Source organism: Falco punctatus (assembly GCF_963210335.1).
Source record: "Falco punctatus genome assembly, chromosome: 6".
In the NCBI taxonomy this organism is placed as follows: domain Eukaryota; kingdom Metazoa; phylum Chordata; class Aves; order Falconiformes; family Falconidae; genus Falco; species Falco punctatus.
The window spans coordinates 34,895,178-34,923,114 of record NC_137585.1 but is presented as its reverse complement, the minus strand read 5'-3'; the positions used below and the strand labels follow the sequence as shown (position 1 = coordinate 34,923,114).

Below are 27,937 nucleotides of genomic sequence, written 5' to 3'. Positions count from 1 at the left end.
TTTTGGGGATTTCTTCCCCTGAGAGCAGGTACGACCATGCAGACTGTTGTTTCAGTGCTTGTTTTTTCTAAAAACCATGCATGCACCCCCAAGCCTGCAACACTGTGCCCTGAACCCCACTTTTTTCCTTCCTTTCTTGGTCCCTACCTCATGGCAAGACCAAGCCGTGCAGTCTGGAAGCAGTTGCCCTGAGCTGCTCTGTTGCCTTTTGCCTTCCTTCCCGTCTCAGCCCCTGGCATGCCAAATGCTTACCCTGTCCCATGCTCAATGGCAACAGCCATGTCTTACTGGGAGGCAGAGGGAAAAGCCTGGACCTGGGGCAGCGTGGGGACAAGGTTTCTAGCCTGGAGGCGGGAGGCTAAGCACCAGCAAGAGCAAGCCCTGGCTCTGCACGGGTGCAGGGGGGAGCCGGCCGCTGAACTCAGTGCCTGGCCTCTTGCACCATCTGCCAGGTTGCCCAAAGGCCTTGTGCACATGGCTAAAGCCTGCAACCCAGTTGTACCAGAATCTGAAACTTATAAAAGCAGCTCGCCTCACCTAGGGAAAGCAGCTGCTGCAGCCTTGCTCAGAGGGGTGGGTCTGCATTTGCCTGCACCCCGCTGCCTCAGGGGCTGCTGGTACCACAGCAAGGTCATCACACACCGAGCAGTGCCGCCGTGCCGCCCTAACTCTCCTCTCACGGCTGCCACGACCACCTTACACACCACTCCCAATCCCCACATCTCCAGCCTCCCAGCCAACACATCCATCACCTCTATCCAAAGGTCTTCATTGACCCCTTGGTCTTCCCCTCCTCAGATGTTGCCCCCAGCCCTGGCAATAGCCTGCAATTAGGGCTCTTCCATAATTGCCAGCAGCCTCTCTGCAGAGCAGCAGCTCACATTTACATTGAGATGGGGCTGAATGAGGAGCAGTCATGCCAAGGTCCTCCATCCCGAGGGTCCATGTGGGATTTTCAGAGCTGTGTGGTGAAGCAGGTTATTTCCGCCCCAGATCCAGAGGTGGGGCAGGCAGCTGGATTAATGGCACTGCAGGGCTCCTCTTGCTCTCCGGCCAGGGGCTGGGGGTGCTCCCACTGCTTTCCCTCCCCAAATCTAGAGGGAGGCAAGCAACAGGTCAGGATACCCCAAGTCGCACAGGAACCTGGAAAAATGACACCCCACTGCCACACTGGGTTAGGGCCATGTGGCAAGCCTTCCCCTCAAGGAACACATTTTTCTCAGCGAAAAGGGAAGATTTTATTAAGTTAAAAGTTGAAGGGTGTAGCAGAGCAGCAGCAGCTGCCACCTTGGAGGGGGTTGGCTCCAGCAGGTGCAGTAGCAGCGTCACAGCTCCTCTTCCCTGGAAAGGAAAAGCCCCCTGGCTCTGGGCTTCTGCCAGCTTGGGTTCTCAAAGGAGCCAAAGGACAGTCACAGAGAGAGCTCGATCATGCGGACTCTTGCCAAGGTCTCCTATTTCAAAAGTCCCAGGCAAGCACATCCATGGCAGACTGCCCCAGCAGCTCCCTCCTATGGCTTGCATGTCTTCTTTGCAGGTCCCTGGGGTTGGCACGGAGTGCGTAGGTGGAGGGGTCATGATCCTCACCATACATCCCAGGATGGTCCACAGAGACATTTGGAACAGACAGAATGTGCGCTGAAGGTGGCTGTGCAGCCAGGAGCAATGGGGCTGGGAGGGGGTTGGGGAACCAGATTCTCTTTGTTAGGGTAAAAATTCTGGTGATGCAGTAAAAGTTTTCCCCCTTCTCTTCCCCTTCTTCCCAGGGAGGCAGAAAAATTCCTCTATAAAATATAATTTTCACATATAAAATCCTGAAGAAGGTGCATGTAAGGAGCCAGTCCAAACAATGTGCTCAGGTATGCAGGCAAAAGGGGTTCATCAAAAAAGCTTTGGGAGGGGACTGAGGAGGTTGGGGTGTGTGTGGGATTCCTCATCAAGGTGGTAACAGATGGGATTCAACACACACACCCCCCCGCCTTCCCTGCAAGTGAGGAATGGAGCAAATACAAAACAAGAACAGATAAACAAATGAAGAGAAGACCTGGAGAGAGAGAAAAGAGAAAACCAGACCTGGTTTAGAAAGACTCCACTGAGCTCAGAAATACCGTATCTTCTCCTCCCCCAGGAGATGGCCATCTGGAGCCTGGCTACAGACCCACGCATCTTGGTGCCCACCAGCAAATGCTGGTGGAGCAGGGTGACCCCAATCCTGATGGCCACTGCATCCAGGCAAGAAGCAGAACTGCCCTGGACAACAGGACAACCTTATTCCTGTCACCCTGCTTCCCTCCCCAGATGCAGCAGGCATGCCCACAGGTGCGAGTGGGAGGAGGGCTGGGTCTAGTCAGGGCTGCTTTGTTGCAAACCTAAAATTTCCATGCTGCGATAGAGAAACTGCTTCAAAGGTGAATGCAGCAGAAACATTACCTATGTAGGTAGCACATAACTGCCCCCACGCTGTCACCCAAGCCACAGGGCGAAGGCCAGCATGTGGCTGGCTCCTACCTCCAGCCTGGTTGAGCAGTGCTTGGTGCTAGCTGCAGGAGCATCAAGAGCAGCGTCAAGAGCAGCATGGCAAGAAGGGGGCTGAGGACCTTGCGAGAATGTCAGGCACAAAAGGAGGGCCAGGGGTGCAGGATGAGAGAATGCAAGAAGCAGAGAAGGAAGAGTTTAAGCCTAAAGTTTTAACACTCTGCAGCAGGAGGAACCGGCAGCTTCCATCTCCTTGTCAATGTGGGGCAGCCAGTCTCAGCCACTTGCACCTGCAGGGGACATCACAGCATCACTGGTGCTCACCGTTACTCGCCAGCGCTGTTGCACAGTGACTCCTTCTCCTGCAGAGCCGCCATAGCCAGGCGCAGGTGTTCCTTCAGCTGCTCGATCTCTCGCTCCGAGCGCACCTTGATGTGATTCAGCTCTGCATAGACATCTTGGTATTTCCCTGACGCAAATCTCTTATCCTGCCAGAGAAGGGAAAGGGGTCAAGAGGTTTTAGGGCCAATAATAGGGAAGGGGGTGACAAGGCAAGCCCAGCAGCAGAGGGGCCAGCAGCTGAGGAGGTGAAAGTGAATCCCATGTTTGAAGCCCATCCCAATCCAGGCCACACAGAAACCATTCAGAAAAAGACCATGGAGGTAGCACTTCCCAAACCCCAGGCAGGGGAGGAAGGCAGGGTCACTGGTCCCACAGTAGTGGCGATCTACAGTATCAGATTGAGGAGATGTGGGATTTACTATGGCTTGTGTGCACTTGGGCCAGTCATGTGGGAAAAATAAGCCCTACTAAAGATAAAGGCCATGGAAAAAGCCAGTCCCAGCCCAGCCACTCATACAGCAAAAAATCTTAAGTGAGAAAATTATAAACTCCTGGAGCATCACTGAATCGCAAAGCTTCTTTCAGGTTCCCCTTTGGCAGGGGTCTTTGAAAATCCCTCTGAAGGAGCTGCTGCCAGTGGAGGGAGCAGCACACCCAGCAGCTGTGCCCAAGGAAACTCATCTACACAGTGAGATGACAACTGGAGGAAGAGAAGGTGGCTGGGCAAGCAGAGCACTGGGCAGACTTCATCCAGGCTTCCCACCTGGGAAAGAAGGGCTCCTGGCTTGTCCACACTTACGTGTACGTACATCTGGGGAAACCAGCAGCAGTCTCCATGACATTTCCCTTGTACAAGGGAAGTCTACACCAGCCTGTGCTGCTCAGAGCATGTGGCTGCTTATGCACTCAGGAGCACGCCAGGACAAGGAGCACAACTCACAAGAGAGTTTGGCCCAAGAATCCCATCAAACCCAGCTGAATCCTGCTGACATGCAGCCCTGGTGCTCCCCTCCCTCCCCTCTCCTGCTAATTTCCCAATGGCTCCCAGAAAACACCAACCTTTTGCACCATCTGCAGCTCCTCCCGGAGGCACTGCACCTCTTTCTTTAGGTACTGGAGCTCGTTCTCCTTCACCCGCAGCAGCACCTGGGCCAGGAGTAGGGAGAGGAATCAGAGATGACTCAGGAGCCTCAGAAAGGCCAGCAGGTCCTGGCGCAAGCGTGGCAATGGAAAAGGAAGGAAGGGCCAGGAGGGCTGGGGCAGGAAACAGCGTGAGCAGCCCGGGAGAGCAGCGAAGGGGAAGCTTGCGTACCTGCTTCCTGCACCAGCCCACTGCTCCATCCGGCACCCCACTCCCACCCGATCCCAGCCAAAACCACTGTGAGGAGACCCCCAGCACAGGGTGGTAGAGGCAGGGGGGCAGCACGTGGGGGGACTCCGTACCTCCAGCTCACAGGAGCTCCGCTCGTTGTTGTGCGAAGAGCGGTCCCCAGAGCCCCGCGATGAAATAAAGCTTCGCAACTTCCCAATCTCATCCGAGAGACGGGTCTGCAGTTCCTGCAGGCAAAACCAAAAGACATCAGAGTCGCCATGGCACAGGCCTCTCTGCTGTCCTGACCTCTCCATCTTCAAGCCAGCCCTACTCCAGCTTCGAGAGACCTTCTTGTAACCCTCTGCCCATAGGTTACAGCACCTACAACAGCAAAGTACGTTCACCATATTTAACATGATAGTTAAGACAAGTCCATCCACAGCCTCTAACTTTTTTTTTTTTTTTTCCTGATGATGATTAAGTCTCAGAAGGGAAGAAATGGGAACAAGTAGGGGAGTTTTAACACAAGGGCTGGGCTGTGCAAGGGAGGAACATGCTCGGCGGTCTCTGCTGGCAGGGAAAGCCCTTCTCTTGCCTGGTTTTTCCGGAGGAGCTCCTTCCCTTCCTGCTGACAGCACTGCAGCGTCTGCTCCCGCTCCTCTGCCTTCTGGGTGAGCTCCCCGATTTCCAGGCACTTTTGGGAATACTGTTCAGAAAGCACCTGCAGCTCCCGCTTCAGGGACTCCACGTCCAACCTGCCAAAGAGGTGCTGGCTCATTGCTGCCCTGCAACTTTTGCTGGCCCCTGACATCACCTTCCCCCCCTGCCATGGGCAGCCTCTGCCCTCATCAGTCATTGGCACAAAACAACGTTCCCTGTGGACCAAGGCTTTATTTCCCACCCTCCTGCACATGAGCATGGTGCTTCTAGGAGCTTCAAGCCATGAAGGAGAAATGGAGGAGCTTTCCATAAAGAAAACAGAGGGAAGAAGCTATAGGAAAAATGGAGGAGCTGTAGGGAAAACAGAGGTGCTACAATAGCCAAGCAGGGGATAAACCTCCCTGCCCTACAGCTCCAGCAGCCCTGGCAGTCACTGCCAGTGACAGTGACACTGGGGAAGTGACAGGAGGGAGAGCTGGGGGCTATGGCTGCAACCAGGGTGCAGTGACACTGGCACATGGCGGCAACATCAGGCAATGGGAGCGGGACAGGTGGTTTCTTACTGGTGCTGTTTCTGGAGGGCATCTGAGATCGAGCTGCATTGCTGGAAGCTTCGTGTCCTGCCCAGCTCCTTATTCATTTCCTCCCGGTGGGCTTTCTTCAATGCCTCAATGGCTGCAGAAGGGGCAATGGGAGATGGGGGATCAGGCTGCGCAAGTTCCGGCACATATGGGGAAACCACACCAGGGAACTGGTTGTGTTCTTGCTGCTGCGGGCTCCCAGACCTCTTTGCAGATTCCCCCTCCTGCCCTCAGGGCATCCCCCACCTTCTCCATGCCCCAGGATCATCCCAATGCACCAAATGCTGCCAACTAGACCAATACGGGGCAGTGTGGGAGCTCTTTGCCACCTCTGCCAGCCCTGTCCACCTAGAAGGGGCTGACCCCCCTCCTACCCATCCACAGAGGGAATAACCCATTTCCCACCGCATCTTTACTACCCCAAACCCCCAGCCCCAAACAGCCTCCACAGCACAGGTCTGAGGAGTACCAAACTCGTGCTCCAAGGAGCATCAGCCTCACACCAGTAGGGTTAGCAGTGTGGCTCCAGGTGAATGGGATGACTGGTTTCTGGCAAGAGACATTTGGGAGAGGCAGGAGGGACCCACCTAAGTGGGGGCACGGCTTGGTGTTCACTCCTACCTGCTGCCGTTGCTGCCGCCTCCTCTGCCAGGAGCCGCTCCTTCTCATGCCGCAGCCGCTCCAGCTCCCGCTGGTGGTGCCTCTGGAGCTCCTCCATCACTTGCTGGTGGGACGACTCCATCTCAGCCAGGCTGCGCTCACAGGCCTCCTGCCGTGCCAAAGAAAGGAGGGGTGAGGGACCAGGAGGCAGGAGCAAAGGCTTGGGCCAGGACAGGTACCGGGCTGAGCTGATGTTTGCCTTTGCAAACCTCATTCGAGTCCAGGGCCATTTTGAGAGAAGTGAGACCATTTGCCATGAGGGTCATTTCTTTCTGGAAGTGAGGTGGAACTTTTATCAGTGAACACAACTATTTGACAGGGCTGCACATCTTGCAACCTTTGCGCTTTGTGAAGGATGAAACATTCCTCTTGCTCTTCTCAAAACTGAAGCAGCAAGACAGGAATGTCTGTCTTGGGCCAAGAGCTGGGAATGACACACCTGACAACTCAGTCCAGACCCTCCACCAGGCTGCACTGCCTGGCTGAAGGAGATCAACAGAGGGAACTGCATCTCAGTATCTGCCTTTTAAATGAAGTAGCATCCCTCAGAATCAATGAAAACTGAGCCTCTTCTCCTGAAAACTGACACCTCGAACTGCCCTGTGGCCCAACAGAGGCTGCCAAAGAGCCCTCCACAAAGCCTAATGGTTAGGGATCCTCCTCACACAGCTTGCCCTCCTTTCTGATGGCTCTGAGATCAAGGGGATTGTTCTTTCAATGCTGAGCACTGTGGTGAATTGGGGTTATAGCCAAACAAAGCGGTTCCTACTTTGGAGCTACACCTCTGCTCTCCCTCCAGATACTTGAAGCACCACCCCAAGCCCCTCAGGAAGGTTTTGTTCACCCCCAAACCATGCCACAGTATTATTTTAAAAGTCAGGGCCTCTAAAACATCACCAGAGTGCCACATCGCATCCATCCCCCAACAGCCCCTTGCTGTCCCGTTCCTTCCCCCAGTACTAAGGTGAAGGCTGATATAAAGGGTGCTGCAACACGTTGTAGAAATGCAAGTCCCTTCTGGCTACTCCTCCTTACTGAGATGAGGGAAGGTGTGAAGTTTCACAGATGAACCAAAGGAAAAAGCAACGGATCAATTTGGTGATCGGCCCACGGAGTGGCTGTGGACCTCAGCAGACTGAGGGAGAATGAGCCCTTGGGGAAAGGCCAAGTTTGGCCTCAGATGTGAAATGCTGGCCTTTTGAGACAAGTTATTAGGAAGGTAAGTTGCCATTCCTCCTCACTCCTTTTGGGTTTTTTGACCATAAAGAGGCCTGTGAGCTGTAAATATTAAATCAAGAAGACAGAGCGACTGGTAAGTGGCTGGGCTGGGCACCTCAGGACTTGTGGGTTTCTTTATCTGGGTTAGGTACAGCCAGCCTGCTGCAACAGGCTTCACCAGACCCCATTTCCTTTCCCCCAGTTTCTTTTGACACGTAGGACACATCCTGAAATCCCCACAGATTGGTGGAATGGCAGCCTACTCTCAGGAAATCCCTGTGGGATGTGACCCCACTTGCTTTGGACAAGTCCATGTAGGGGGGAAAATAAATAAACAAAGAGAAGCCAGAGGCTGAAGCGTGAGCAAACTCCACTTTGCGGGCTTTCCCACGTGCCACCCCAGCAAACAAACCGGCTGCACTGTCAAAGTGACCTTCAGGGCTCAGGCGGCTCTGGCAGGAACAGGAGATCCCCAGGGCCTGACGGACTGCTTTTAACAAGGGATTCGGGAGCTCACGTTAGCAAGAACCACATGTGGCAAGCTGCAAACCGCTGGACAGGTGGCTCAGCAGAAGGCTGCTGACCCACCTCCAAGCTAGGGCACAGATCCTGCACGCTTCCCCTAATGCTCCTCCTCCTCCTCCCCATTTATGCTGTCCCCTTTAAGGCTAGGCAACACACACCAGCCTTTATGTAATTAACATTGATTACAAGTGGGCACAGTTTGGGTCACCATGGCAACCCAATGATTAGCGATACCTGCTCAGCAATGAGCTGGGTCCCAGCATTTCCCAGCTTCAGACTGGAAGAGACCCCAGAGTCCTGTGTCCAGCACCCTGCTCACCTGTGAAATGTACCCCCGGGGCACATGGCCATCTCCCTGGGATTTCACCGCCTCCCGAAGGCTCTCATTTCGGGCCCGGCAGGACTCCAGCTGTGCCCGCAGTGACTGGACCTGCACCAGGGAGGGGAGAGAGATAGTCAGGGGCAAAAAAGTGCTGTGGCCTGACCAGCGTGCTGCATTTGAACACTGGGCTTAGTGTTCATGGCCAACGGAGGCATCAGCTTCCGACAGGAACGGCAGCCTGCAAAGGGATCAAATTGGCAGAGCCACCCCCCAGCCTGGTAAGTGTTAGCAAGAAGGGGAGGAGACATCCCAGCCTCCAGGTGTGGATCTGTGCTGGAGGAAACCACCACTACACATGTAGCTGGGACAACAGACAAGCGCACAGGTCCTTTCAAAAGCTGGTGGGTGAAGCACCTGCAGGTTTGTGAACAGCCAGAGAAGAGAGGCTGTGGATGTACTCCTGGGAAACACCAACTCCATGTAAGCAGTGCCACCAACTAACTTATCCCGGATCAAAACATGGCCTGGGCAACCTCTCCAAGTGTGTGAGAGCAGATCTTTGGCCTTGTATTACCTGGCTGCAAAAGCTCCCATGCACTTGAGGGGTGGCAAACAGAGCCAGAAAGAACGAACACCTCTCTGCACCTCTGCCCTGCTCTTCTGCAGAGCCTCCTACTGCCAAGCACCACACTAAGGGGCCACCAGAATCCTGGTTTGAGAGAGGAGGGATGCTCTTACCTCCTTTTTCAGCATCTCATTGGTCTCTTTGTGGCCTCCCTTGCTCTGGTTCAGCAGTGCTGTCAAGGGCACCCGCCGTGAGTCCTTCAAGGGCAGGCGTTCCAGTTCCAGCCACTTCTTCTCTATCTCCTCACTCAGCTGAATCCGCTGGTCCTCCGAAAGCGGGGGAGTGGGGAGGTCCTGCTCCCCCACCTTGCAGGAAGAGTCTCCCACTGGGCCATCGCTGTTTGGGACCCTGCTGTCAGGGGTCTCAAACCATTTCCGCCTCTCCTCCGAACGGACAGCCAGATCCCGCTCCAGCTCCTCGTGCTTGGGAGCTCGATCAGAGATCCTCAAGCTCCCTCTCATTTTCTGCAGGGACCCCTGATTCCCGGGGTCCTGCGGCAGGGGAGACAGCTCCACGTAGTCAAAGGCATGGCGGTGTCCATCTGCCTTCCAGTGTCCACCCTTCAAGTTTCCCTCAGAGCCCAAGCCTGGCCGCTGCTGCTCCTCCAACCGGAGTGAGCCCTTCTGGGGGACACAGTTATGGAAGGAGTTCTCCTTGTCGCAGTCAGCCAGCCTGAAACCAGAGCGACAGCTGGTGAAGGAAAGGCATGGTGTGGGAAAGGATGCCAGTGGAGGCACCATCAACTGCCCAAGGCTCAGCCCAGCCTTACAAAATCCCACTGAGCGTGGAGCTAGGCCTGTAGCATCCCACCCCTTGAGGAAATGGGTTCCACCCCAGCTCCAGCCATGCTGGTGGAGAAACCGGGCTAAACTGATGTGACAAGGCAAAAAGTGGGTGCAACAATGGGAGCCACCAGGCTCTCAACCCCTGCCACTGGCTGGTGTATCCAGGCCACGTTCAGGAGGAGCGGAAGGCAGGGATGATCTAGGAGCAGCCGGATTTCCAGAGGGGCCTTTCCAGTCCCTGCCTGTCAGGGGAGAGGGGCAGAAAGAGGAGGAAGAAGTGAAGCAGCGTGGGGCAGCTCTTACTTGGTGACATCCGGAGCACTGACCGGGCGCACGTTCTTCCTCAGGGCCTCGATCCAGTTGCGCCGGATGCCCGAGGTCATTGCTGAGAGGGTGAACACGGCATCCTTTGTCTGCAATGGGGAGGCAACAGAAGCCCCGTCAGCACCCAGTGGAGGTACAAGCAGCTCCCGCTCGCTCCCCAAGACCCCCAGGCACCTGCTTGCACAGGTGGTTGACAGTGTTAAAGAGGCCACCTGCTGTGTCAAAGACTCTTAGGGGCAGGTGAAGGGGTGGGAGCAGGGACATGCTTTTTGTGGGGAAGCCCATTACACATCCTCCATGAGACCATCCCCAGGCAAAGGACCAAAGAAACTTTGCTGACACGCCTGGCCAAACGTGAAGCAGTGCAATCCAGCCATTCAGGTGCCGGGAGCTGGGCACCAGCACTAGGGTGAGGTTCCCTACAGCAGCAGGCCACAGGGGAACCCAGACCATGAAGTGCCCAGCTCTGCATACCCACAGAGATGCCGGGTTTTGTGCTGCCTTAGCAGTCACCTCCTGCTGCTACAGCAAGTAGCCAAGTTTGTGCTGGGGCCAGATCCAGGGTACAGGCTGTTACTCACAGAACAGTCAGCCAGGCTACACTGAGATCTGCAGTGCTCACCACTCCCTCCCCGCAGCTCTAGAGAAGGTGCCTTGGACAACTGGTCAAGTAAACACTCCTGGCATTTAGCTTGGCTCCTGGGCCCCCTCCAGCACAGCCTCTGGCCAGCCCTGCAAAGCCTCCCTCCTCCTCCTCCATCCTTTCCAGGTGGGCAGCACTCATGTCCCTGAGCACTGCCTCCCACGCGTCACCAACTAGCCTTGCCAAAGGTTTGCATGGCTTGCCTCTCGGCATCTCAGCATGGGGAGGGAACAAGCATTGCCACCCAGTGTCCCTTGGTGCCACTGCTCCACGTCCACACAGTGCCAGACACTCACATGTATCTGGAAGCCATAGTTGCGCTGCACCGCAAACTCTGTCACGTCTGTGCAGAAGCGGAGGTCAATTTCTCCATCAAGGTCATCAGCCTGAAAGCACAGCCACCCACTAGGACATCAGTGCAAACCCAGCTTTGAAAAAGCTCCCATCACCTGTCAGCACCATAAACAAAGCACAGGCAGCCTCCGCCTTCATCCCACAGCTCTCCAGGAGCCGGTCTCAGCTCCCCAGCACAGCGTGGCCTCTTTTAACCCAAGGGCAGCCAGTAGTGTCGATGGAGAGCATCAGAGATGTCCAGCCACAGGACCAGCCCTTCTCCTCACCTCCCAGCACTGACAGCCCGCCAGGCTTCACCACCCCACCTTCAGATACCCATCCCCTTCGTCACCCCTTTGGGAAGAGCAGCTTGCCACCTCTAGTGCCCTTCAGGAGGACATGATGCTGCTGCTTCTCCCCGGAGCATGCTGGTTACGCCAGGGCTGCACTCCTCTCCGTGCTGGCCAGGAAGCAAGAGAGGGCTGGAGAAAAGCTGGCCATACTTACCTCCTCTGCGTTCGAGTCCCGGTAATACCTCAGGCTTGAGTCAGTCAGCACGAACCAATGTTTCTTCCACTGCAGGCGGATCGGGCAGGGGGATCGGGCAGGGGGAGGGAAGGGAAAAGACAGGAGGGAAATGGATAGGCAGTTACCGGGGGAAACGTAGGAACAGGGAGGGACGCTCTGCACTGTGACCTCTTGGCCTTCTCTTCCCCCTCCTCCACATCCCTTCCAGCTCCCCCTCGCACCCCTCGGCTGGAAGAGGGGCGCTGGGTGAACCTCCATGCCTGCACACAGAGCAAGGCACCTCCACCAAAGGCTTCCTGCTGCCTTTCCCAGCCGGAGTGACCTCAGCAAGCGAGGGGGAAGGAAACTAGCTGCTCACCAGGGGATCTCTAGCAGCAGGGGCTGGGGGAAGAGGCAGACCTCCACCTTGAGCTTACCTCTCCCGGCTCATCCAAGATGGACATCCATCCCTTCTTGAAATTGAGGAGATCCGGCTGGAGAGGAGAGGAAAAAACAGAGGGTTACTGTCTTGGAGCGACACACAAAAGGGCTTTTCATGCCAGGGGGTGGAAGGCAAGTCTCCAGTGGCAGAATAACAGTGGGAATGGCCTGGCATTGCTTTTAGGAAATTCATGGGGGTGTAGGACCCGGTGGTGAAGCAGAACTGGATTTAGCTCTCAGCAGCAGGCAGTCGTTCCTGTAAGAGGAAGCAGGAGATAAGGAAAGAGGTTTTAAAAAAAATGAAAGGAAAATATGCAGCAGGGAGCTTTCCACAAGGTGCCTCAGAGGTATTTATTCAGGGGGGGGAGCAGGGACAAGGAGAGCAGGCAGAAGGGAGCGTTTCACTGCCACTGATGGGGCTTGCCTCAGAGATGGAGGCAAAGTCACAAAGAATCAAACACACCTTGTCCAAACCATGGCCATCCATGCCCCAGGGCTACTGTCCCTCTGGTAACTTCACCACCAATCTTTTATTGAAGAAGTGAGTAGCTCTCTACAAAACAGCCCTCACCGAAAATGTACAGGAGGCAATTCAACAGCTGTGAAAACACATTGCCTTTAAACAATGTGCTCCAGGGTAGAGATGAAATCAGAGTCACAACCAGTGCTTGATCCTCTCAGAGACTTGACACTCGCAAAGACTCAATCCTTTCCAAGGTGCTGGGGGCTCCTCTTACCCAGCTTTCTGCTTCCTCCTGCTGCAGAGCCTGCCCTCAGCCCAAGCTTGGCCACCGCTACCAAACGTAAGGATGAACAGAATCTCACCCAAATCACCCTGTGCTAGAAAGAAGTTTCCCCCTGCTCCCCCTCCTCCTAACCTCATGCCACTGGTGCGGCACCCCAACCAGTTTATCTCCTTCCCAAGGTGGAGTGCCAGAAAGCTGACTCAGGGGAAACACTCTTCCTCGTTTTGCCCTCAGCTAAACAGGCTGGAGCCAGTCCCTCTTTCCTAACCCTGCTGGCTCCAGAGAAGTTACGCCACCGAATAATTCAGCCCAATACCTCTTCTCCCCGTGAAGCCAGAGTTTGCTGATCTGTCCCTTCCGCAGCAGAGCCAAGTGCAGACAGTGCCAGAGAGGTGACGGTGCCAGAGCTGGACCTCACAGCGCTCTGCACCAAAATTGCCAGCCCTTTGGAAGCCACCAGTGGTCCCTACACGCCACAACTGCGACCCAAGACCAAGCTGGCAAGAAGGGGTGGCTTGGCACAGCCACTCCACACCCCCAGAACAAGCCCGGTGGCCAGCCGTGGCTGCCCCGCAAGCCCAACTCCCTGGCTGCCCAGCTGGGCTGAGCCTTCCCCTGTTTTCAACTCCTGAGCTGCCACTCTTGGGTTACACCCAAGGTTATGGGGTGGCAAGGGGCGAGTACGCCGGCCCACCCCAGCACTCTGGCTACTGGTTCGAGCAGGCACGGGGAGGCTCGCCAAGGGGAGGGTCACCAGCTGCTACAGACTCAGGCTCCGCCAGAAGTATCCGATGGTGGCCCCAAGCTGCCTGAGAAGGGAGGAAAACCAAAGCGAAAGGACACAGAGGGCTCCCATGCCTCACCTCCCACCGAGGTGATCTGCGCTGCCAGCAGCTGGGAGATGAGGGGGACACATGCATCCCCATCCGTATGAAGCCGGACGTCCCGCCAGCCCTGCTGCTGCCCTGAAATTGTGCCCCGAAAATTAATTCCTTCCCTGTGGCAGCAGCTCCACCCTTTTTCCCGTTATCCCTTCTAATCCGGTGACTTCAGCTCCGGCTCCGAACTGGGAGCAGTGGGAGGGAAGGAAAGGAGGCAAAACATCAAAGTGCAACCTCCCCCCCTCCCAGGCCACACGTGCACTCAGCTCAGCAGAAGAGAGGGCAGGCTACGTGGAGGTGAAAAAACAATATAGGGAGAGACAGAGTGAAAGGACTCCCGGTTGGGGCTGTTGCACAGCTCAGCTGGGTCTCGTCTTATTGAGGATTTACAATCCCAAAGCATTAGGTGCCAAAACAACGAACATTAATGGGATGTATGCTGCCGGGAAAACTGGCACAAAGTCCTGCCAGAACTGCTGCCCCTGATGCAGTGCTGGGGCCAGACCCCCCCCCCCCCCCCCCCCCCCCCCGGAGGGCTTCTTCCAACTGGGCAAATTGCACAGGACTCCTGTTTTCCCTGGTGGCTCCATTTTCGCTGCCACCCCCAAGGCATGGAGCTGCAGCTTTGGAATTGGCTTTGCACTATTTTTGTCATGGCAAGGCCAGAACCATAGGATGAGGCATCAACTGATGCCTTTCTCCACCTCCCCACAACCAAATCCACCTCCCTCATCTGGCATAAAGAGTTTGGGATACTGGGAAAGAAGAGAGCAGGGTTCAGACTGAACCCCCCATCCAGAGGAAGTGGCCCAGTGGCAGGAGGAGGAAATGGCCAGGAAAGCCAAACTGCTGGGAGAGATCCGGGTGCCAGAGACACAAGAATGTGGCAGGATGCACCCCCAGCAAAACGCACAGTCCTGCAGTGCAGCTCGGGGCTGCAGATAGCGAGGCTTCGGCTCGGGAGGTGGCAGCAGCAACTCTGCCTAGTTGTATCCATACCCACCAGCTATACGTTTGGCCCTGCAGCTGGCCAGGTAGAGGCACCAGAAGGGGTCCCAAGCAGCTGGGGACAGCGGTGACACTGGAAGGACTGGCTTACAACAGCAGGTTAAAGAGAGGCGGCTGCCTGCTCTGGCTGAAGAAGGGCTACAGGGGAGGCGATAACAGCCTGCAAGTATCTGAAGAATGTAAACACCAAAGAAGGAAAGGGGAGTGGGTGAGAGCAAAAGAATGGTTCCTGGGTGGTACAGAGGCGCCAGGATGGAGAAGTGGAGGGGGAAGAGGCAGCAGCAGGCTGAGAAAGCGCAGTGTCTGAGAGGAGGGACAGGATGATCAGACGCGCTCCTTCCATCACCAGCCTCTGCCATCGCTGTGCATCCCGCTCGTCTTGCTCCCAAAAGCTCCTCAGAGCCGCAGGTCCCAGAGCACCACTTCGTCTCACCTCCCAGAGACGGTGCGAGGGGCTCCCGGCCTCCCGGAAAGCACAACGTCTCCTCTCCTCCAAAAAGGGAACCCGCTCCACTCTGCAAGGCGCATGCCCCAGGCCAAAACACAAAGCAAAACCGCTCCAGCTCGGTTTGGTGGAAGTACAAACCGCTCCCAGGATAGGGTGCACACGCAGCTCCCGAATCTATAGGTGTTGCCAAAGCAGCCTGGCCTGTCACCTCCACCACCCCGCTGTCCCCAGCAGCCTTCCTGGCAGGGCCGGCAGAGGTCCGCTCCGAGGAAGGCTCGCCCCGGGTGGGGGATGCTCCCAGCCCCAAAACCGCATCTGGCTCCCTCGGGGAGCAGCAGCTCGCCATGCCGGAGGGGGTGCGGGTTTCGCACCGGCCGCAGTCACCGGTGCGCTGAGCTCGGCAGGCCTCAGCCCGCCCGCCCGCGGCACCCAGGTCCGTGCAGGCGGGGTGCGCTGCCGCCAGCGGAGCCGCGCTGCCCAGCGGCCACGGGGGCCCCGGCGGGGAGCCCGGCGGCGACGGGGAAGGGAGGCAAGGCGGCACCGAGCCTCGGCCACAGCCCCGAGCAGCGGGCAGGGCCAGAGCCCCCCCAGCGAGCAGCGGTGCCCGGGCCGGCAGGGAGCGGAGGGACCCGGGGAGGCGGCGGCTGACAGCTGGGGGCCCTCCGCCCCTTCCCAACCGCCGGCTGTCCCGCGGGGTCCCGCTGCGCGCCCCCAGGGCCCAGCCGAGGGGGAGGACCCCCCCAAACCCCGAACCTCGCGGGCCGGTCCCGACTCACCGTCATGGCGGGGGCGCCGCGGCCGGCGGCGGGGCCGGGGCCGGGGTCGCGGTGGGGCCGGACGCTGGCAGCCAGGGCGGCGGGGCAGCTTCAGCGGCCGGGCGGCTCCCGCGGCCCCACCATGCCCGCTCCGCCGCCCGCCCCGCGCTGCCCGCTCGCCTTCCCCCCCACCCTCCTTTTTTTTTTTTTTAATTAAAAAAAAAAAAAAAGAAAAAGACAAGGAGGAAAAAAAAAAAACCCAACCCAAAAACTTTTTTTTCCTTCCCCTAAACTTCCTGGGAGGGCCCGGGCAGGCCAATGGCAGCCAGCCGCCACCGCCCCGGCCGCCCGCAGCCAATGGAGCCACCGGGCTGCCGGGAAGGGACGGGACGGGACGGGACGGGGCGATCCTGGGGCTGGCCCGGGCAAGGGTGAAGCCCGGGGAGGGACGGCCCGAAACCGCTGCTGCCCCAGGAGGGGAGGCCGGGAGCCCAGCCCTTATCCAGGCGGGATCTGTGGGGTTTTTTAGGCAGGGATTTTCAGCAGCCCCGTCGTGTGCACACAGCGGGGTCCTCGCCTTCACCCCTGAAGCTGCTCGGTTTTATACGCCGCCCCCGCCAAAACGAACCCCTAAAGCTGCAATCTCGGCAGAAGTGGACGCAGGTCCCAGAAAGCCAGCTGGCATCGGGAAGGGGAATGGCTAAAGAAGGTCCCGAAGGAATGGGGGCAGGAGGCCGAGGATCACGAAATGCCAGGCTCTGCTCCACTGTGCAATTACAGAGGCAACACTTGTTGCCGCAAGGCAAAGTGAAGGTGCCTGGCCCAGAGCTCAGGGCTGAGGAAACCTGGATTAGGTGCGGTGACCCAGACCCAGTCGTGCAGGGGGAGCTCAGGGCTTTGGGCTCCTCTCCAGCCTGGATCAGGGAAGCGAGTTTCAGAGGCCTTTGGGAGCCTCCTGCCCTGCTGCAGTTTGTCCTTGCATAAAGCAAAAAGCCAGGCCCTAGCAGGGGATAACCTGGCCAAGGTGACTGACCCACACAGAGGGGGGGACAGGCGCAGCTGCCAGTTCCATGGGCTCCCAGAACACTTTCTGCAGCCCTCCAAGGCCACGCTCGTGGCATTTTTGGTACCACAGGAATGCCAACACAATACACCTGTATCTTCTTTCACGCCACTAAAGCCTGCTTCATCCCCATAAAACCTTTGGTGCTATCACAGCACAGACAATGATAAAGGGAAGGAAAGCAGCTATGCTGAGATTTTAGTCCCAGGTCTACTGCTTGCCTCTCTCTAGCTTTAAAAAAAGGCTCCGTTCCTCCGTTTCCCTAACTGAGAAAAGGACGAAGGACAAAGGGAAGGGGAATGTTCGTGAGCGTGGTGCCCAGGAGGTCACGGGAAGGCAGCACCTCACTGAGCGGTGGAGGGCCAGGTGCTGCCTGCCCACAGAGCAGAGCGGGCAGCTGTCCTTCCTCACCATTCCCCCAGCCTGGCACCTACCTTGTTGCACTTCTCACTGGCGTTCGAACGTGGCTGTGGGCTTCTCGAGGAGCCAGCGCTGCTTTGCAGTGGGAAGGCGGCTCCACCCAACTGGGGCTGCATGGGGAGAAAGCAGGAGCTGAAGCCATGGGTCCTCGCCTTAGTTTCCCAGATCCAAGCATCTGCCTCCCAGTGCAGGCCAGGGGGGAAGCATCCTCCCTTCTCCCAGTGCCAGGCAGGCAGTGTGGCTTCCCTGAACAGGCAGAGGACCCGGGGAGCCAGGGCAGTGCAGAATTGCAACCCAGGGAACGCACCCGCTCTGTGCTTGCCAGCTTATGCCTGATGGGGTCCCCCCATCACCTCTGGCTCCTGCCCTACTCACATGGTAAACAAGAAGCCTCTTGTTCCTCCAGCTGCTTTCCAATGGCTTCTCTGGGTTGTTTGTGTCTTGGGTGTGCTTGGGACCCTTCCAGTCACCCTCCAGCTGCTGTGATGGACTCTCAGGCCTTTTCCAGCTGTCATCCGGCCGTAGTCCTACGTCCAGACATCTTGTGGGGCTTTTCCTGTCCCTTCCCGGCTGGCGCATCAAGTCTGCATGGCACACAGGCTTCTCTTGGTGCTTCCAGTCCTTCTCCCATGCCTGTGTTTGGTGGGCATCCCCTCGACCCCTCCAGTCCTTCTCCGGCGGTCGCGTTGGGCTTGTGGGGCGCAGGGGCTTGCCTTGGCCTTTCCAGTTGCTGCCAGTGCTCCTCCCAGCGTGGGAGGGTGGCAGCTTTTCCCGGAGGCTCTGCCAGCCACATTCAGATGCCTTCCCAGGCCCCTTGAGGTGCAGTGGCTCCCCTGACTTCACCCGTTGCCTCCCTGTCCCCTGCACTGGGGTGGGAGGGGACATCTCCTTTTGGCTTCTCCATGTGCTCTCCGTGCGCCTCCCAGGACTGAGGGACCGTGGTGGTTGCCCTGCCTGGCTCACTCCACTGTTACCAGAGCCCTTCCCAAAGCCCACAGGGTGCAGGGAGTTCCCTCGGCTCTTTCTCTCTAGGGCTTGCCCTGTTCCCCCTGCCTGCCAGGCAGCTCGGCCCCTCTCCGAGTTCAGGGAGCGGCTAGGCTCTCCTTGGCTCCTCCAGCTTTTTTCTGAGTGCCAAGGAGGGTTCGCAGGCTCCCCTGCCCTCCTCTCCGACCGCTGGGACGGACTTGCGGAGCGTGGGCTCCGGCTGCCTCTCTCCAGCAGCCAGCCGGGGCTAGCAGGGCGTGGGGGGTCACCCCAGTTCCTGCTGGACTTCTCAGGGTGCCGAGCTGGGCTGGAGGAACGCAGAGGTTCCTTGAGGTCTCTGCTGCGCTGCTCGACTTGCCAGGAGAGCCGCTGACCCTAGGGACACAGGGGACAGAAAGCAGAGAGTCTTCTTAAAAAAAATAACTGCCAGTGAGAGGGAAGAAGACAGGATTAGGGCTGGGAGACGGTTTGGTTAAAAAGCTCCCCAGACAGCAATTGCATCCTCATGCACAGAGCTAGCCTGTACTGAAGTGTCTTGCACCCAAAGGGTGAAAGGGGTGCTGCCATTTAAGAGCAAAGTCCCAGTGCATGGCAGAGGGAGGGCTGGCAATAGCAGGGAAGGGGGAGCAGGGCAACAGAAGAGAGAAGCATGTGGCAGAAATAGAGGAAAACGTGTCAGGGAAAAGCAAGGCAGCATGGGGTCCCACCATGCAGCCAAGCCAAGCCTCACCTCCCTGGGCAGGCTGGGGCTAGACTGCCTCCGAACTAGGCGGCCTTTGCTGGGTGGCACAGGGGTCTTGCCATCGAGCCGGTCCACACGTCCCTCCTCCAGGGCCTGGAAGGCCTCCAGGGTCTCTGATTTCCTGTGGGCACACACAGTTTGTCTGGCTGCCACCAGGCACAGCTCAGAGGCAGAGCCCCTTCTCCACTTAAGCCTGACCCCACAGATGCCCACCTGCCCCAGACACCGTGTGTGCCACAGCCTCTCCCTGTCCCCATCGCTTCATGTCCCACTGCCTCACTCATGTCTTCTTCACACCGTTCCTTAAGCTTTCCTCCATCTGGTCCTTCACATCCCAGCCACCTGCCCAGGATACTCCCTCGTCCCCGTTTACATCCCCTCCTGCCCTGTGTCATTGATGCTGGAGCCACTCTAGCTTCTCCAGCCAAGACCCAACAACCAGCACTGGGTAATTCTTAGCATCCCCCATCCTTTCCTGAGTGACTTCTACAGTGGAGCCTAGATCCCTGGGGAGCCACTGACACTGGGAGTGGGGACCACTTGTTTCCTTCCCCTCTTCTGTGGCCTGCCCTGCTCTGCAGCATGTCCTGCAGCTTCCTGGAGGTGGCTGTGAGGATAAGGAGGGTGGGCTGCTCCCTCCGCCTCCAGCAATGCAGCTCCACACCACTTTTCCAATGGCCTCAGCTGCCTGCGTGCCACACTGGGGGAGCTCCCCAGGCCGGAGGAGCTGAGCCTAAACCCAGCCCTTTCTTTAAGGGAAATTTAAGCACAGCTGAAAGCTGAGCTTTGCCATCTAGCCCTGCTCTCTCCCTGAGGCACAGCTCAGCTGAGCTCCCCGACAGCATAGGGAGCATAGCACAGGCAATTCCCTGGCACTGTGGAGACCTCTTGCTTCTCACCTGCGTTCACAGCCAAATATCCTCTCCACCTCCACCCGGCCGGGGCTGAGCGTGCGGGAGCCACAGCGGTCGACAGCATCCCGCTGGCCAAGGAGCTTCAGCTTGGGCAGATCTGCCAGCACCGTGTACTCCTGCCTCTCCAGCCCATGCCGCCCCTCCATGCCTCCGCCGCCAGGCTGCCCACGGGCATCCCGACCCCGTGAGCCGGTGAGGTGCCTGCCACCGCCCAACGGGTCGCTGCGGGCTGGCAAGAAGCCAGCGGTGGCACATGGTGGGGTTGATGCCCTGGGAGGGCTGGTTTTGCGGTGCTTCAGCCAGCTCTCCTCAGGCTTCTGGCTGGTGGTGCGGTGCTCTGGGACGGGGAGAAGGCCGTTACTGGGGGAGGCACGAGCGACGCGGGATGCCACCACGTCCACAGCAAAGCAGGTCTTCGCAGGAGAGCTAGAAACGGTCCAGGAGGGCAGAGATAAAACCCAGATTCCCTCCAGCTGGGGTGGGAGTGCTGGGACACAGTACTGCAAGCCAAGGGCACGCCAAACCATGCAGAGAACACCCGGGAGACCCACGGTTCATGGTCAGCACACACAGGGATGCCATCTCATGGACTCTGGGCCTCATCCCTTCATATGATGCCCATGGAGGTGTTGAACTAAATAGAGATCTGCCGTGAACTTCAGAGATCCCCGGGGTGGAAAACAAACCAGAACTAGGATGTCACACAGGAGCAAACCAAGAGTACCTGCTTTCAGCGGGCAGATTTCTTTCCTAAAGCCCTGTGCCTCGGTTCTCACCCAGGATCCAGAGGGAACGGGCTGAGCCCACCTGGGTCTGTCTGCCTGCGGGGCTCGTGGCCGCATCTCCTCCTTGCGGCCCGTGTAGCTCGTCATGTCTCGTTTACCCGTTCCCAAAGTGTTGTCCCACAACCGGGTCATTTCCCCGTCCTGGGAGACAAGATAGGGCAGATCTCTGCAAGGGGACTGGTAGCTTTTGGGGGCTGGAAGGAGGTAAGAGCATTTATCAGAAGCTACAGCCTGTTCAGCCCAAAAGCTGCTGGTGAAAAAGAACGAGGAGAGGAGCCGGATGAGCATAAGATGACCCCAGCCCAACATCTGTGGTCATGGCAAGAAACATAGGGAAGCCCATATAGGGGAATCCAAAAGCGAATCTCGTGTGCTCTTTAGGGGAAGAGCCTCCTTTGTTGGGACTAAGGGTCTCAGCTGATCCCCCCCCTTGCAACTCAGGATCTTCTGAATGTGGCCAGCAGAAGTGGCACTGAAGGGCCGAGGGGGCTGGGGAGACCAAAATAACCCAAATCACGAGATCCCATCTCACCCTGGGAAGCGCAGAATTGGCTTCGGCACAGGCGCTGGGGTTGGTGCTGGTTTCTCTGTGCTCACCCTCAGCTCCGGGGCTGAGCGAGGGATATCCCCTGCTCTCGTGCCAGCTGTGGGGCAGGGAGAGAGGACAGCTGGTGGTCAGCACAACCCACAGACCTCTGAAGCGAGAGACAGCACCAGCAGCCCAAGCCACACTGGCTCTCTCTCTACTGGATGGGCAGAGGCTGGCAGAGCCCATCCTGGGACCACCAGCCTTGCTCTACAAGCAGTAAGAAGGAAGGAGACTCTTTTGGTGGCCCCCTGACCTCTCCTGGAAGAGCCAAGAGAAACCCAGTTAGAGGGCATGGCATGGGGGTTGCTCAGCCTTTTTCCCCGGGCAGCAGAGTATAGAGCATCAGGGAGAAGGCATTTGATTTCCCTCTGCTTGTCTTCCCGCTCCCCCTCCTCCACTCTTCCCACTGAGGGGGGCTCGTTGGAGCAGCATGGCTCCCAGCTAGTACTCACCGCTCTGGTCCCTCCACTGGGCCCACGCACACGTATACCTCGCACTGTGGGGCTAAAATATGGAGGGCGTCCCAGGGCTCGCCTGGGTCTGCGCTGCTGCCGGCATCATGCCCTGTGACCTCCGCGGCATGGTCCTGTGAGGAAGAAGGGAGTGCAATGGTGCTGTCAGTGTGTTGAGGATGAGGAGGAAGGCTGCCCTTTGGAAATGCCTGCTTCTTCTACCTCCTCTGAGAGCAGCCTGGCCTCTGGGGCTCTTGATGCCTCTCCCAGCCCACCACTGAGATTTTTCTCCTACTTCTGGAGGCCAGAGAGGCCCAGCAGGCTCCTATCTGATGCTGAATGCTGCAGGCATCTCGGAGACACCGCGTGTGGATGAGGGCTCAGGGAAACTGCCCTCCCATGTCAGCGTTGATGCTGCTGGCAGCTGCTCTCCCTTGCCACCCAGAGAGCTCAGGGAGAGGCAATGGAGCCAAGAAGGAGGGAGATTTTTGTAAAGAAGGCTGTAGCCCCAGCCTCTCTGTCAGGGCTTGCAGGCATCTCGGCATCCTCCCCAGCCCTGTTACCTGCAGGGCTTATAAGCAGCAGTGGGGGAGGTTCTGAGGAGCCAGCTGTCTGCGTCACATCTCACCCATGCCAGCATTCACTCAGAGGTGATAGCTCTAAGCAGATCATGGGCAAAGGGCTGAGGTAACCTTAGAGGGCCCAGGGACAGGGTGAGAGAGGGAGAGGGCAAGAAAGAGAGAGGGAGGCTCATTACTATTTCATCATTCCAGGCCAGTCACTCCCGGAGGACAGTGAACAACACGAAACCCTCAGTGAACATGAAACCAGCTGTTGCCTGGTCAGAGGCAGCCAAGTGGTTTGTGCTTCCAGCCCTGTGCCGAAAGAATGTGTTGGATCAAGGTACCTGGATCCCAAAGTCCCATGAGATTTATCTCCCTCCTGCCTTCCCCTCCAGGAACAGCTTGCTGCAGCTGCCCCAGGGACAGAACTCAGCCCTGGCCCTAAGCTGACAGCTGGGGGCCTCAGGGACATCCACCAGGACCATATTTTAGGTCAGGCAGCCTGTAAACCGTAAACGCCAGCAGGCATCAAGCGGAGATTAACCCATGGTGGGTCCCTGCTCTGCCAGTTCCCCCTTCCCTCCTTGTAGCTTTGCATTTGCAACACCCCTGCTTTCCCTTCCAGCATTTATCAAGCCACTCACACCCAGTGTCCAGCCCTTCCCTGCTAAGGTAGCTCCAGGCTCTGGCCTGGACATGGTTAAATGATGGATTCCCATGTCTGGGAAGACTCCCCATGTAGATTTCCCCCAAAGACCTCTAGAAGGCCAGGTGAGCCTTTGTCTTAGGGATTTCCATCTTTACAAAGGCAGATGGAGTCCCAACATAACACAAAGGGTCCTTAATGAAGTATTTATAGCCTCCAGGTGGGATGGAGCTCACCTGGATAGCATGCTGGTGAGCCCCTGCGGCTTGGAAACAGTGCTGGCACAGGCTCTTTGCAAATACGTTGGCTTCAAAGTTCATGCAGGGCACTTCATCTACTGAACCAGACATCGTCCATAGCAGGGACACAAAGATCTTTGGCTGCTGGGCTGCTGGCAGGTGGCAGCCAGGAGGAAAAAGAGGAAGAAGCAGCAGCAGAAGACCAGAGCTTAGGATCTCCCAGCCTCGCGTTCCTATGGAAGCAGGAATATTATTCCCAGACTGGACTTTGCTGCTGTCAGCTGGCAATACTGGAATCGAAAGGCATCCAGGCACAAGGTGACCAGTATGATTCATGTAATTACAGATAATAAAAGGGTATGCTCTAGCAGGGACGCCTCACAGAAAAGGGTACTGCACTGCGCCTTCAAATGACTGATGACACCCCCCAGTTTGGGGGTCCCTGCGAACAGAGGGAATGATGCTCACATCCTGCTATTTTGTTTGATGGAAGTTTTCTTCCTGCAAGCTCTCTTAGAAGGCACAAAAAGGAAACCTTTCTTCTTGAATATGTTGCTCATAAAGTGATAGCTTTAAGCAGCTTAGGAAATCTGGAGGCCCACTGAGACTCTTCCTAAACTTGTTGACCCCACTAAAATTTGAGACCTGTAGGACAGTCAATTGCAAAACTGTGAAGGGCAACAAACAGCTAGCACAACAGCTGGACTCCACGCTTCTGTCCTGGCTTTTCACAAGCATCCTGCCCACCATCACCTCCTCTGTCCCACAGGGTTTGAAAGTGAGTCCTTGGATTTGAGGATGTGATCTGTGCTGGGAGGGCTCCACTGAATTTGTCTGGAGGAGGCACCAGCAGACGGACAGGCAGTCTGTGTGGGATGAGTCCAGCCACCCTGATGCAAACATGCCACTGCTTCCCTAAACATGGATGCTTGAGTCAGAACAGCTGATCAAGGCTATGGCTGCTCCCCAAAAGAACCAGGGCCAACTGTTAATGCCAAAACCAAGCTATAAGTTTTGTTTGTCAGTGCACTCATGTGCAATACTGTGAGTTGCACTGGTGCCAACCTTGCAGCCTCCTTCCTCGCATTGGAGCACGTTTTCTTAACTCGTTCACACAAAATACCCAGACAGGAGCCTAAGCACTCACTTGCCAGGGATGCAGCACAAAACACCCCAACACTGCTACCCACCCCTGCCCATGGAGTACCACCCGTGGCTGGAGCCCATGGCACCCCACTGCCTGATGGGCAAATCATTGCTCCCCACATCCTACTGCCAGGATAACGCTGTGATTCCCAGGACCTCTGGCATGCATGCATGCATGCATGCACGCACGCACGCAGTCCGCCATGCTCAGCGCTCCCAGTGCCTCCCAGTACCCGCAGTACCTCAGCATCCCTATGGCTCCCAGCACCTCGCCGCCCGCCGAGCTCCCCGCTCAATGAAACTCGCCGTGGGAATCGCGGGGAGCGAGGCCCCGCCTCTTCCCCTCTCATTGGCCGCCACCGAGCAACGATTTGAATATCGCTCTCTGAGTGGCTGGCGGAGGCGTGGAGCTACGGCGCCCACGGGTGCGGGCCGCCACGTGCCGGTGGCAGCGGGCGGGCGATCGACCCAGTCAGGCCAGGCCGGGCCCGGCGGCCCCGGAGCTGGGCCTGGGGAGGGGGCACCGGGCTGCGGCTCATCCCCCCGCCTTGCGCCCTCATAGCTCGGCCCCTTCCCTGCCCTTCCTCTCAGCTGCATCTCCCCCGGGCCCACCCCACCGCATGCCGAGGGGCTGCCCCAGTGCTCCCCCGGAGGCATCACCCCAGGAGTTAGCTAACCTGAACCCTAAACAGATGCCAAAGCAGTGGACTCATCTACGAGCACCGAGACAACTAAATGTCACCGTGCCCCTAGCACAGCTCCAATGAGGTCATCCCTGCTGACCGCTCTCCACAGAGAGGTTGGTGTAACCCGGACTTACCTGCCAAGCACAAGCCCTGCCTGAGCCTCACTAGTTCTAGTGGAACATGCTTAACATCCGTCCTCCATTGCTCCTGCTACAGTTGAGCTTCCTACTCTTCCCAGTCCTGGTGAGCATTCAAAAAAGTTTAATTTCACTTTTTGTTTACCCATTGAAGGCAGTTTGCAGTCAACTCTTTAAACCTCTTTCCCAGACAACTCCAGTTACTCAGCTCCATTAGTCCCCAAAGCTTCCTGTCATTCTCCTAGTACCTTCTTTTACCCAGTTCATTTCTGGAATACACTGCTGGACGTAGCAGTTGGACTGTAATGGGTACAGCCTTGAGCTTGATATGCTACTTAAGAGCAATAAACACCATGTGCTGGTTATCATACAGCTCATGTGCATGCTGCAACCATGCCTCCTTTGTGCCACGCTCCTATTTTTCCCCAACTCTCTGACCTTTTTGGCTTCCAGTCTGGTTTTGATCCTCTGTAATCCCAATTATATTTTTGTGCGTGCCTGTGTGGAATCACAGTCTAGCCAGTGAAAGCCATCATGCAAGGAAACCCCAGCATGGCAGCCCACATCAAAGCCTTCCATCTCTCTGTGCGAGCCCTCAGGTTGCAAGGGTTGCAGGCATGCAACATACAGGTGCCCGAGGAGGCCTAGATGTCAAGCCAGGAATGAAAAGCCTGTGCATAGGCTATGGAAGGGGAAGCAGACAGGGAGCTGCTGGTCTCTGCTTTTCCTTTTCAGAACAGTGGCTGCATTACCATGTTGAGTTTTGCAGGTACCTTATATTTGGAGGCAGCCTCCTCCCGAGCAGCTGGAACTTGTTTGCGAGCAGCTGGGGAGAAAAAAACTCCACAAAAACGCTCAAATCCATCCTGAAAACAAGGGGAAGCAGCAAACAAGAAGAAAAAAATTTAAACCACAGTCTTGTATGAGCTGTGGTGTGTCTGGCAAACACTTAACACACTAACTTGCATATGGGAGCTTATATCCTTGATCCAATATATCCTGGGGTAACCCGACTGCACACCCAGTGTGTAACAAAAACAGCAGGCTAGGCCTGAGTCAGTAATTTACATTACAAAATAAAGCTTTCATTGATCAAATGAAATCAATAGCGCAGCGAACAATCCTGATGGTTAACACAGTATAGGATTTAACAGTTCTGTTCTCAGTTTTTCCGTATATTTTTTTTTTAACGTGAAAACACAACTTCCAGCAGGAACTGGAACATTTTGGAGCATGGAAGAGGCTGTTGGAGATTGCAGCTGATACTTGAGAAAGGCTCAGGAGTTATCAGGGCCAAGGAAACATCAAACTAAAAGACACATTCTAAATCACCTGGCAGCAAAATAACACACACTGAAGGCTACTGAGGAAATCCCATCAGGATTACAATGAGGTAATCCAGAGCTGTCCCAACTAAGATGCCAGACTGTCTACAGGCTGTGGAAGGCAACCCAACCCATAGTTCACACTCCACACTTCAGCAGATTTCACAAACACGCAGACTGTGTGTTTTCTTTACAGTAGCCATTCCAGCTCCAGAGCAAGCTCCTGGGGTGGGAAGGTGCAAGTCACCTTCTGTCCATGGTTACTCCACAGGGCATGATGACCTGGAGAGAAAGGGAGGCTGCTGTATGACCCAGACTGAGGGCAATCACATGCTATCCTCCAGCTTTGAGCTGCAGTCCCCTTGGTGTGGTACACCGAACAGACCTCCCCCCTCCTTCCCTCCTACATCCCTTTCAAACTCAACAACCACAGAATGGCTCTAGAACATGCAACTCTCAAACCAGAACAAGAAACACTTCGTGCTCCACACACCACACCTCTTGGGCACTTTGGATGAGATCCAGTCTAACATCAGGCTTTTTGGCCCTGCCTCAGAGTTGTGTTTTTGCAGCTTTTAAACACCCAACACCCCAAAGTGAGCCAGGAAGATGGGTAAGGTCATGCACAAAACCCCATGAGCTTTCTGCAGCGGCCTCTAAGGCAGTGTATGAGAGCTATACTGGAGGCAAGGAAGCCACACACACCGCACTTTCATGTGACTGAGGTTATCCAGCATTTGTGCCTAAGAACTCAGTCCAGGATGGGAAGCAGAATCTAAGCACACAAGGCACCAGTGACACATGGGATAACAGTGTCCACTTCCCCACCATTTACCTTTTTCAGAAGAAAATGGGAGGTGCAAAAGGACCCCATTCCTTGCTACAAGCACGTGTGTCACCCAGTTCTCTCCAGAGGAAGATGCTCTAGCAGAAATTGCGTAGCTGCTGTCAGTATCAAGATCATACGCTCCTCAACACACTCTGAAGAACTTCTCTGTGTATACACACATGTATATGCACGCTCTAAGAAATAATGGCAAGATACATCAGGCTGGTGCCATTAGCTTTAGCAGCTGGTGGCCATCAGCATTGCTCTGATGTTCCTCTGTGAAGCCTCAGGCACTGGTTTACTCTTTCCCCTCCCATTTCTGGCATAAGGAATCCACATACTCGCCCATTGCTGGGCTGCCAGTTTTCTCGTGTGGTGTTTGGTCACACAGGCCTTTTCTTCCTTTGTCATTTCCTTGCCAGAACACATGTGGCATGGGAGGAGCCCTGGCTGACAGAAGCAGAATGGCCATCATCTCTACAGACACCCCAGGACAGAGGCTAGCATGCTGCCTAGGCTCACTCTCCTCAGAGGATTCACTCAAGGGTTTGCTACCAGTATTCCTCAACCCCAGCTATGCAAACCTTTTCTTTTCTTCCCCTGCTGAAGGCATCCATGCTAAAAAACATATACCGAGGTCCCAAGAAGAAAAGCAATTAAACTGCTGATGACTGCAGTAGCCTCTACCACTCCCACCCCAAAGAAGGCCACACACATACAGCAAGGGCATTAGGGCATGTCATACTCCTCCGAGCTATTGTAATTAAGATCAGCGTATTCAGCAAACAATGGAATGAACCATTCCTGCTCTGGCTGGCTCTGTGTTACC

At 56.4% G+C, this 27,937-nt stretch overlaps 1 protein-coding gene across 5 annotated transcripts; it reads right to left on the bottom strand.

Annotated features, from left to right (window-relative positions):
- Positions 1 to 1,213: 1,213 nt before the first annotated feature.
- TRIOBP (TRIO and F-actin binding protein) lies at positions 1,214 to 27,937 on the bottom strand. Of its 5 annotated transcripts, XM_080390896.1 has the most exons (22): positions 27,115 to 27,937; positions 22,983 to 26,561; positions 21,538 to 21,671; positions 21,029 to 21,140; positions 20,436 to 20,637; positions 19,697 to 20,048; positions 18,786 to 18,918; positions 17,447 to 18,430; positions 17,086 to 17,181; positions 11,747 to 11,803; positions 11,310 to 11,378; positions 10,766 to 10,855; positions 9,806 to 9,915; positions 8,831 to 9,389; positions 8,090 to 8,200; positions 5,989 to 6,136; positions 5,350 to 5,461; positions 4,722 to 4,881; positions 4,258 to 4,371; positions 3,874 to 3,960; positions 2,797 to 2,960; positions 1,214 to 2,041 (listed from the first exon to the last, which is right to left on the bottom strand). In XM_080390896.1, exons 2-21 carry the CDS (start codon positions 23,319 to 23,321, stop codon positions 2,799 to 2,801), a joined length of 4,131 nt encoding a protein of 1,376 aa, XP_080247022.1. In that variant the 5' UTR covers positions 23,322 to 26,561; positions 27,115 to 27,937; the 3' UTR covers positions 1,214 to 2,041; positions 2,797 to 2,798. The 5 variants fall into 5 exon arrangements, with proteins under 5 accessions (XP_080247022.1, XP_080247023.1, XP_080247026.1 ...); XM_080390897.1 differs by having other exon boundaries at positions 1,214 to 1,781; positions 22,983 to 27,937; XM_080390900.1 differs by lacking the exon at positions 27,115 to 27,937 and having other exon boundaries at positions 25,728 to 25,858.